The sequence below is a fragment of the Amphiura filiformis genome, chromosome 4, assembly GCF_039555335.1.
Source record: "Amphiura filiformis chromosome 4, Afil_fr2py, whole genome shotgun sequence".
Classification (NCBI taxonomy): Eukaryota; Metazoa; Echinodermata; class Ophiuroidea; order Amphilepidida; family Amphiuridae; genus Amphiura; species Amphiura filiformis.
Genome location: NC_092631.1, coordinates 59702191 through 59714289, shown reverse-complemented (window position 1 = coordinate 59714289; position 12099 = coordinate 59702191). Strand labels below are relative to the sequence as shown.

Genomic DNA, 12099 nt, shown 5'->3' with positions numbered 1-12099 from the left:
TGAATCAAATCAACTATTAATTCTCAAAATATTACATGCAAATCTTAAATGGTGTTAGTACAATAATATTATGAACATCAAAGTAATACTCTTAACTCAATACCTTTAAAATCAGATATCATTATGTTTAGGAATAGTTTTCATAATAATAGCTCATCACACAAATTTAGGAAATTTTGTGAATAGGAAAACTTTTGAAGAACTTTTAGACAATAAAAATCAGTCCGAAACTTATTACAATTTTCACCAAATTCCAGAACATGAAACCTTAGATATAGTAATATCCACAAATGAGCTTGACTTTCTGAAGAAATCAAACAAAGGCATTAAAATTAACAAAATAAACTGTTTTGACATACCTGCAAAGGGAGAGAAGATGGTGGTTAAGTGTGTCCTTGCATGGTGCTGACTATAGAGGTACTGCCCAAGGAGCACACCACCAGTCATAGATTGATTGTTATGCAAATTAGCACAGATAGAGGGCAGCTATCCATGGAGGCTAATTTCCATGCAGGTTACACTGCCATAAAAGAGTGATCGGGGTCTTTACTTAGTTGAACCTTTCCCCATACAGAAAGCACTCAGAAGATGATAGAAGCTTGGCATGCTTGGAGACTTTGGAGAGCTAGTGCTCAGGAAACATTATACCCCAAATTAGGCCTTCAAAAGATGATCATCAAGAGTTTGTGGAACTATGTCTTGTATTTTTAGGTGGCAAGAACAAAGCGAACTTGCGGTAACCCAGAGCCCCGCCCCAAGCACTGCACAAAGCATGTTTGATGGCCAAGCTTCTATGATGCCATAAAGATCTGTCTGCCCCAATCCCCAAGGAACAATTCCAACAAGACAGCAATTGCCAAGAGTGAGGGACTTATTTGCTACCCTTATCTATAGCATCTTGTGGTGGTTTCCATACAAGTCTGCTGTCAATGCACCATGGAATGACTTGAAACTGTACCACTGTCTGTTAATGTACGAGGTCGTAGATCCTGTGGTTTTAAGAAGTGAAATCAGAGCTTTCCAAAGGCATCTCTGCATCTCAATGCAGAGATGGTACCACATGCACTCTTCAGTAGTGTTGTACCGAAAGAGGAGAAACAAGCACTAGCTGATGGACTCTTGGCTGTTAGGCCTCAGCATAGACTCTAATGCATGCACCAAGTGATCATTATGGTACTAGGTTTAGGAAGCCCAAAGTCCCCAAAATGCATAGACCAGTGTACTACCCTTGCTGATCCAGTCAACTAAGATTCATGGTTCACAAAAGGTTTTACAAATAGACCATGAGTTTCTCACAGAGAATGTTAAAAGCTGGTCTAATTTTGCTGCATACAAGCATCTGCTCATAATGTTGATACTTTGAATGTGAAGCCTTTGGAAGCGGAAATCTGAAGAGAAATATGACAATAAAATATAAAACATGCAAGCGCAAGCAGTCAACCAGGTATTTACAGCTTCCTTTTTAAGTTAGTGCTCAGCAGCATATATAGTTAGTACCATATCTGACATTGTTCTGCCTTCGGGATTAAAGTTCTGTGACTTCAGCATAAATTCATGTAGCCGTTTTGCCATATATTACTGTGTACATGAAGCTCCTGTGAAATATAGCATATGGCAGCTATTGATAACTATGTACTTAACATTGCCCAAAGCTGCTCTGTATATAATTTTGTGAATTAGGACTCTGAAAAACTCTCAGAAACTATGGACAGGGTAATTATGCAGAATGAACCATAAAGCAGCTATAATTTTCTACATAAATATATTGCATTCCAAATAGCTGCCTTTTGCATTTAGTGCTACAGCAGCAAAATACTTTTGAACGGCCCGTGGGACCGATTTCAACCAAATTTCACATGAGGGGTTCTTTTAAGAAGTGGAACACTATAGGGGTAGGTAGAAGTTCAATGCTTACATTTGTGAAAATTAGGGGGGCTACGTATGCACCCTAACGTCCAGAGTCGTTCTTCCTAAAACAAACATTTGTGATAAAATCCTTAATTATTAAATTTATTAAGATTACCTAGAGGCAATTATAATTATAGAAAGTTAAAAAGTCAGATTAACATTATGGTCATGTTCTTAAGCAGACCTTGGTTGTGATCCTCTTTACTTTAGTAAACTAAAAACTAGTAAAACATAGAAAGTTTGCGACAAATCTGAAAGAGCGCCCTCATGCTCAATTTTGATCCAAAAAGTCAATTTTTACGAAAACGCTTTGTCGAATTCTCTTAACTTTCAAAACTGGATTGTTGAGCTTATTGTACATCTAGTTACATGCCTCAATCATGAAAATTTGCATATCCAGTGCCAGATAAGGGGTGTTTTAAAGAAATTTAAATAAATATTGGCAGATTTTTGACCACCCTGTATCTACATAATTGAAGTACTTGACCGCTAAAAGTTCCATATGGCTAGGTGGGCAATTAAGTTAACTATATTACACATGTGTCAAAACTTTACATTATCACTGTATGGTACGTCGAGGGGTGACACCCCTAACTGAATTAATATTTTCATTCTTATTTTGCTTGTTACACCTAGTATATTATATGGGTCACCCTGTATAATTACTCCCATTGTATGGTTTCTGAAATCGTCTGAGTATATGCTCTCAGAATATATACTTTTATTGGGTTCTAATGTAAACTTTTGAAGTTATTAAACCAAACCTGTAAAAGCGTGTGATTTGTTTGAAAAAGTACACATGCAACGTAACTGGTGCCCAACATAAAAAACATGACCTTATGCAAATGCAGTAGGCAACAAAGTGAACAAATTTTATTAATGAACACCAACTTCCCATTAGAATTACACAGAGCTCCTCCTCTACGGGCTCCTCCTCTACCGGCTCCACCCCTGACTAATTAACTTAATTAAGCAGTTGTAATTAAAGGAGGATTTCGTGATCCTAGCATCCTCTTTTTATGACATTTTTCAGTAGATATCCACGAAAAAAGCTTATTTCCAAAATTTCAGTTGATTCCTATTTTGCATTTATGAGTTATGCATGATTATGTGTATTACACTGCTCCATAGACAATGTGTTGTAATTTCGTTCTGGTGCACCAGAAGCGAAATTCAAATTTAGCGATATTTTTGCTAGACAAATTAATCTGCAAGAAATATTTGGTACATAAACATTATGTACTAGCCAGAGGTATCCAGTGGTGTAAAAATCTCAACTTTTTTTGGGAAAAGTGGGGGGATGAGGCTGTGGATCACGAAATGCCCCTTTAATTAATACATTTGTGCAACTGTATTTGTTATTTTTTTCATTAAATTAATAATTTATCTTCAAAATAAGACCAAAACCATCTCTTCATGATGGATTTTAGCCAAAATATAGGAATAAGAAGAAAAAAAAAATTGGAAATGTGACAGCTCCACCTTTTTTGGGTGCCCACCTCAAAAAACATGACCACAACAGTGTCACACTAGCAGGGTTTTTAACTTTGTTTATATGTATTGTGTTACTCCCCCATTGGATGTTGTGTCATATTTTCCCTGTTTTTAATTTTAAATATAGCATGCATGTTAGGGCCTATATGTACAAAGCATAATAATGTTCAAGTACACTTTTATATTTTTAGGATAATTGTAAGAATTGCAGAGAATTTTTTCACTTTAAAATTGCACCATTTTTATTGTCCAATGTTCAAGCAAATATAACTTTCATTAACAAGTTACACACACAAAAAAAGTCATCCTCATATGCTACAACTGTACAGGCAATCAATCGGCAACTTGCGCACATCATCTTCCACATCATTAATTAAAACAAAATTAGAAATTAACAAGAAGCTAGTAATTAGTTTAAAATAAATGATTTTGCATTAAATCTTTTAAGATTCAGCACTTTTCTTTAATACATTGTAGCATTACTAGCATACATAACATACGCTACACAGGAAATGCATTAACCGCTTAGCTTCTTCCATTCTCCGACTAATTAGGGGTAATTAAGTGACTGCTATAATTAATTAAACCACCTGATTAATGGAAATGGTTGTGATTCTTTTGAAGAAATTAATATTCTTTCAGCTAAGTTTTTATTTGAATGCCTGTTTTGCCTTTAACATATTTTGCAAAGAAAAAACTTGAAACACACACAATCACCCATAGGAAATGTACATGCCTGCACATCCTCCTCCTGCACATCCTCCTCATCCACCCCGACTAATTTGAGTTAATTAGCTGCTGTAATTAATTGATGTGCATGATTTATTTTTTTGTTTGTGGTACTATTAGACAAATACATACTCATAGGCTCTCATTTAAGCCCAAATGTGCATCCCTGCTATGCTTTTAACATCTTTTATGAGGGAAACATTCAACACAAGTCACCAAAAATGTGACAAATCCACCTTTTAAAAAATGTGACCATATGTTCATTATAGATATCATCTTTACCACATTACGAAGATGCTGAATTTTATCCTTTAGTTGATAAGAATTCTGCAATCTTATTGGTCAAACACCACTTGGATAAAAATCTGTATTACCTGTACTGTGTGTACTCCTCATTAATATACAGGCAGGTAATATTTTCTGTATTACCTGCGTAGTCCTAACACGCGCGCGACATTGCTGCACTGTTAAAAAGCAAGGAAGAAACTGGCCTACTTTTTAGTAAGATTATCAAACTAAATTCATTCAGCAAAGTTACGAACAAGTCGGAAGATACCTAATGAATGATACCTAATGTAGGCCTAAATTCATGTTCACTAAAGGATAAAATCGTTACCCCCTGTTTGTAATCACAAAATACGAAAAATATCTACGGTCTGGTGCCGTATTCCATTCAGGGTTCTACTCCTAATAGTAATTTTAAAATTCATTATTGTGGGTCCATGGGGGTGCCACTCATATTTGGGTGCAAAATTAATTTCTCAAAATTTACAACAGGTATGACCCTCTGGGTGGGGTCGAATGAAAGAGAAGACTATAATGAATACAATAAAATAACTCTGGGTGCTACTCCTAATAGTTTTAAAAAAAACCGCCTTGTTTGGGTCAAGGATGTTTTTACTATTAACCAGTGAACCATTGTTAAAGCTATTTCACATACATGTTTAAAAACTCCAGAGAAAGAATGAGACCATACATTGTTAAAATACCTTCTAATATCGTCATGAAGTCATAAATTTGAAATTCAAATTCCAAAAACCAAAACAAAACATTGCGACACAGATATTTTCTGACTTCAATATGCAATTTCATCATCTTGCCTTCATTATTTGTTTGAGACCTTCTCCAAACGTTCATGCTATTAAAACGTAAAATAGCCATCCCATCTTTACAAAATGTGTTATTTCTATGTAAACAAAAGGCTAAAACACAGCATTATGAGATATATAATACTTCTCCATCCAACTGCCTCTGGATTCATAAACAATGAAGTAACAGATCACTGGTTCGAGTCCCATTGAAGTGGCAGAAACTTTTTTCTTTTCATAATGCATGGTAGCATTCCAAAATGAGTCATTTGTCGGTAAATCATGTATTGGTACCAACTCTGTTAATCAGTCAGGTAGATTTATCAATGAGTGCCCATACATGTACATGCATCTTAACTGCACAAGTTGGTATCCAATCTTTTGCTGTTGTGCTTTTATTACAGGAAATGATGGATCCAGAGAAAGGTTATGTCAAAGATAACTCCATTCTATTGGAAGTAAAGGTTGTAGCTGATGAACCAGATGGTGTGAGGTAAGACTGAGTAGATGGGTGGTATATAGTTTTCAGCAGAGTACTTCAGTGATGTGCCAATTTGGCGCAGTTTATGGCGTATACGGAAGTGGGGCTCTGATTGGTTCATTGAATCACATCACCATCACATCGGCACCTCATTCGGTGGTCAAGTTGGTAAAACCCGGATTAACTCTGGTCCCTGGTAAATAATTTATGTGTGGACATGACCTATGGCAAATGTGAAATGATAGTACCAGACCCTGAACTAGATACAGTTATACATCTTGTCAGATAAATCTTGGGATGAATAAACAGATATTTTGTGTCACGAAATAGAATATCAATTTTGTGTAGCACACAATTTATATGAGGATGTTTCATTCCTACTTGATTTGGCACCAATTTTAAGGCAATTTTGCATGCTTTTGAATGTTGATGCTCAGATTGTGGGATACAGAACTTGAAAACATGCAAAAGTTTAGGCAACACATTCATAGGTGTGCTTCGAAAACCACCTAGCGACAATGAATGAATTACATTATGTATTATTGCAACACATATCACATATACATATACTCTTGACGCAGAATTTCGATCCTAGAATGTTTGGACAGTATTTATTGTGGGACATTAGAGCACATCAGACATATCGAATTGCATTCTGAATACGAAGAATGTCCTGAAATCAAATAATTCTGATTTTTTGAAATTTGCAATGTAATACACATTTTATGGCAAATGATTAAAAATTGATATTTTTGATATTTAACAGTACTCAAAGTAAACTTTATAAATCTGATGATTTATACTTAAAGTGTATGTAGGTGGGATGAAAAGCCGACGATCAATTGAAAATTTTGACCTTTTGTATTGAAGATATGGATTTCCCAAAACACCAAAAAAAATTAGGTCTGTTTGGGAAAAAATCCATATCTTCAATATGAAAGGTCAAAATTTTCAATTGATCGTCGGCTTTTTCCTCCCAGCTACATACACTTTAAAATATATCATTAGATTTATAATTTATAAAATTTACTTCGAGGACTGTTGTATATCAAAAATGTGAAAAATATCAAATTGTAATAATTTGTCATAAAATTTGTATTATATCGTGAATTTAAAAAAATGAAAATTATTTGATATCAGAAAGACATTCTTCGTATTCAAAATGCAATTCGATATGTCTGATGTGCTCTCATGTCCCACAAAAAATACTGTCAAAACGCTCATTCCAGATCCCTTAAGAAAACAGTACATTGTATTTTAATTCTAAAGCCTGCCATATTACTTTACACAATAAATCTTTAATTGAAATTGATCAAATGATACAAATATAGTTTGCTTTCACATGCACTAACTTGCGCTTACTTTCCTACTCTTGTGACACTGTTTTCAAAAATGATTTATTCATTAATTAAAGAATTAAAGAGTAAACAACAACATGATCAACAAGGTAAATATATTAAAATTTGAAGTAAATAATCACTTTGGATACTTGGGCTTCAAAACAAGAAAAAATTAACCTTTTATCTCATATTATTGTGAAGTTGTAATAAAATGGGTGTATTTCTTTGTTACTCCCATAGACATAACACATACCACTGCAACCACCTCCGCCATCCCATCACCCTTGATATTCCAGATATAATTAGCAGTATCTCAAACATACAACAAAAATAAATTGATGCCATTAACACAGTTTACAACAAGTTTAAGCTTCAAAATGAGACCATGTTCATAAAATTCTGCGCATTTTAGTAACATTCGATGCAAATGAGCGAGACACCACCACCTTTTCTGGGTGGCGAGTTCAAGACACATGACCATAAATATAAAATAATTATAAAATTATTAAGTAAGTTTATTAAACACATGGCCATTACTCCGAGTTTCATGCTACGTGCATGTAGCAATCATCAGGTGGAATGATATGACCATAAACATATATTCAGGTGCATATTCCTGTATGTTAATGCAAGAAAAATATAGGCTATTCGGGGTCACTCTGTCCCTAGTCCCGGGGAAGCTAGTGATAATATTATGGAATTAAGTTAGGGGGATATCATCGGCTATTTGAGGAAAATATAGTTTCTTTCATAAAGTAACATGAATTCTATAAAAGCAAGCCTCAATTCACTGTATCATTCCATTGTAATTCTGAACACAAAGGGACTATTAAATATGTAGTTGGGTTTAGGATTTGATATGTGTTGCCAGACTTACCTAAATAAAATCCTAAAGCCACTTACAAAACCTGTAAATATGCAGAAAGAAAGAAACTGTAGCTGTGTGAATTAGGTAATTCTGTAATCAAGAAATTAATTACACCTTGTTTCTTTCCTCAACTTTGCAGATAGAGAGTACCATGTAGATTTGAAGGATTTCCAACCCCAAACACAGTGGTAAGTCATTTGTGTGAACAATAAATTACTATGATTGGTTTGTAATGAGGTGGGACTCATAACATTGTGGATTGATATAGAATGGCGTACACACTGCTGGGTGCAGCACCTATGCTAAAGCCATCATTTTTCCGCGATACGTAAGTAATCATGAAATATCGTTAAAAAAACGTACATTCGACAAATCACCGCTTCAAAAATGAAATTTGATTACATGCAATCGTGTTAACTACTGACAGTCCGGGGAATTTTTCCCGGCAATTTATGTGTGCCTGTTCAATATATGTATAATATTATGATAAGTGATATCGGAAGTCGGCAGAACTCGCGCTCAAAATGACCACAGTATATTGCATGTGCAAAATTCATGAAATGAAAAAAATCCCAGGATTAAAAAATTTTTTTTTGTGGTTTCTAAGAAAATGAAAAATGAGAAAACAGACTTTACAACAAAGTCAGTAGAGAGTGTCAATTGCCGGGGTCAATTGGTCATATATTGTAATTGGTTTAGAATAAGGCGACAAGAAAAAACCCTGATCTATGGGTGGACTGACCTTTCAATTAGGGTCAGTAAATCTGTAAATAGATTTTTTTCAGCAATTTTTTCCCCTTGCTTTGTTAATGTTTTTTCAGTCGAAATAAATCTTACTTTTTGCTCAAAATATCTAAATTTACATGCATACAGCAAGTTCCACTCCACTCCACTTTTGGTTTTTAAAAAAATGGCTGATTTTACTTGCATACAGCAAATTAAAAAAAAAATTATCAAGGTTGTTAAGGCCTTAAAACATGTTTTTTTGCCTAACTATGAATTGTGCATAAAATTAAATTAACTCTAAGTGAATTGAAAAGTTTTTTGAATATTTCCTTTGCCTGCAGGTGGAACACAACAACTGAGTCCGTGGCTAGGACTAGATCTTCCTAGCAAGAACAAACGACCACGCTACAACTATCTAGAAAAACCCTTCAAGATCCTCAACTAATGCAGCACCACAGGGGATGTTTCAGATGAGCTATTGCTTGTCAGATCATACTAAGATCAACACTTGCCATGCAGACTTGATGCATATAGTTTTAGTAATGCTAGTAGTGTACGCGTGCAGGTTAATTCTGAATTGACACTTAATTTAGGTGTACGTTGTCTTGGGTCCAATCTCTACCATGGAAAGTTTGCTATATCTTTAATATAATGGTTTATTGTTCTAGATTTGGGTTTTAGCAGCTTTTAGCATTTCATATTTGAAAGAACTAATGTTTAATTGCAATATTTCGAAACCAAAACTGGGTGCTATGATGTACGAGATTGGGCTACGAGTATGCATTTTACCAAGTTGGCAATAGGAAATTGCTTCATTTTGCATATGTATGACTTTCTTGTGATGACCTTCAAATTGTGGTTATTTTCAGAAAAAAAGAGTTTAGGTAGATAAGAAATGTGCTGGATAAGATTTTTGTTTATGGATGAAATTTGATGTAATCAACGAAATCTGGCGAATGGCTCATTTTCAGTACAGATTGACACCCAACATATTCAAGTTGGTTAAATTTTGACCAAAATAGGATATTTTCTTTTGAATTAATATTTGTCCAATTGTTTTTCCCATCCCATTAATGGTAATGAAATTCCTAGAAGGCAAAGTTCCCTTAATATTTAGTCAGTTATCCATCCATGGTATCCGATTTTTTTCCTATTATACTCAAAAACGGATTTTATTGTAAGAAAGTTATCACAGCCTGTTTCTGACATGTATGTTTGCGCCTGAGCCTCATGCAGACCTGCCAACTGTCCCTCATTTTGAGGGACTGTCCCTCATTTGGGGTTTACCAAAGTGAAAATGAGGGACAGTCCTGTTTTCTGAGAATTTCAGTGATAGCAAATTTAACTGAAAGAACAGCAGAAAATGATGAAAATGTCACTTTAAAATATCCTATAGCATTCTCTTTAGTGTATTGTGATAAATTCAGACCTGTAAAACCTGAATTCTGAAAGTATGGTACACCTCAAGTCTTTGAATTTGTCGGTACCTGGTTTGTGTACATGTACAAGGTTTTGGTCTCAATGTCCCTCATTCTGACTTCGATAAGTTGGCAGGTCTGCTCATGCAGGCTGGACCGTACTGTTCAAAGTATCTGTTTTTGACTATAACATGAGCAAGGTCACCATACAATATCTGTGGTCCAAAAGGCTCCCTACCAGTTTACTGATAAATGCATGACTAATCATAGATAGGCTAATTGAATTTGAACACCAAACGATTATTTTGTAAACAAATGATACTCTGTGATTATTTATGGATGAAAACTAAGAAACATGCTATAATCAAAATAATTAATATATTAAACATACATTTTGTTTTGTCAACGATGAAAATCTGTCAACAAATAAAAAAATTTAGGACCTGTAATATTGGACATTTACCTATACATCTGCCAAATCAAAAACGTTGTTCCTGTTATCTACCCAGTATTAAATTAGAACCCTAATAATTATTGTATTTCAACCAGTTTCTTGCTGGCGAGTTATATAAGATATAAGCCAGAGTCAGGGTGTTGGTATCAGCGTTCGAAATTTTGGTTGTCCGGTTGCCCGGGACAACTAAAAAAGTCGCCGGACAACCAAAAATACTGATTCGGTTGTCCGCCGGACAACTATAAATCTAGCCAAAAGTCACATTTGTAGGCCTACGGACAACCAAAAACTTCGACGGACAACCAGAAATTGTAATCTGGTTGTCCATGGGACAACCATTTATTTTTCCTAAATTCGAACACTGGTTGGTATCATTAGGCCAAAAAAAAAAAAAAAGTTTGTCTCAAAGCTCATGAGAAATTTAAAAACAAATGCGAAATGCGATTTTTTATTTTTATTTTTTATTCCCGACTTTTTTTCATGGTATTTTACGCGATTTTTCTGGAAAAACTAAAAAAAAAAAATTTTGAAATAAAAAATTTCCGCATTTGTTTTTTGTCAAATCGTGGGATTTTACAAACGTGCGCGCCTCAAAATCACTAATTTATTGTAAGATCAGTGCAGAGTAGATTAGATACGAAAATGGAAAGTTAGAACAAATTACTCTACACCTGATCCGTGAACTGTCTTTTTTTTAAAGACTTCTTGTTTCAGTTTTAGCCATTTAATTAAAAAAACTGTTGTGTACATGTACTAAATGGTAAAAGTCACAAAAGGCAAACAGACAGAAGTTTAAAGTTATGAATTAGAGAGTTGACAGGAAGTTGTAAGAGTAAAAATTGTTATGGACATCACATGATGGGTGTAAGTGCAAAAATGTTGGAAGGTCAGGTCAAAGTCATCCGAGGTGAATTAAGTATAGATTGTCGATCACTGACAATTTTGCGCCAAAATTGTTAAAGGTCATCTGAGGTCGACTAAGTATAATATTGTTGGATTGTCAGAATGTTCAAAGTCGTGTCATAAAATGTAATCACAATTAAGCAGCAAAACCATCAAGGTCATATCAAAGTTAACAGTTACTGATAATAGATATTTGGACATCATGAATTGGTTATGATCACCCTTGGGCAGCAAACATTCTTAAGGTCATCTGAATATAGATTGTTGGATTATTGCGAATCTCGGTGTATGTGATTTCCATGAATTAAATGTAGACCTATTTAGCACACATTTTTCAATTTAGCTTTCAACATGAAAATTCTTGAGAATTTCCTAGTATGTCATTGGTGTTAAGAATATTTCCCACCCGGTTAGTTGTGCCGGTGTCACACACAAAAAATTTCTAGCATTCTAAGTACTTGTCAATGTAAAATTATGAAACATGAACTTCATCCATGGCATTGTCTTTTTAAAGACATTTCTTGTTTCTTCTTTTTCACTTTTTTTAATGGAAAAAAAGAAAGTATTGTACACTACTAGCATTCAATACTTAACACGGACCATTTCAATAAATGAGAGCTCAAGAGACAAATAATTCATTTTATTTGGCCTAAAGCAATTATATAATATTCTTGGACATATTTTGATAAT

General features: G+C 34.4%; 1 protein-coding gene across 1 annotated transcript in view; it reads left to right on the top strand.

The window, feature by feature from the left end:
- LOC140149572 (ubiquitin carboxyl-terminal hydrolase 7-like) overlaps positions 1 to 9502 on the top strand; it is a 51672-nt gene extending 42170 nt beyond the window's left edge. Inside the window, exons 7-9 of the mRNA XM_072171651.1 lie at positions 5624 to 5712; positions 8048 to 8096; positions 8976 to 9502. Of these exons, the coding sequence (XP_072027752.1) occupies positions 5624 to 5712; positions 8048 to 8051 (93 nt within the window). The 3' untranslated portion in view covers positions 8052 to 8096; positions 8976 to 9502. The remainder of the gene's footprint in view (positions 1 to 5623; positions 5713 to 8047; positions 8097 to 8975) is intronic.
- The last annotated feature ends 2597 nt before the right edge of the window (positions 9503 to 12099 follow it).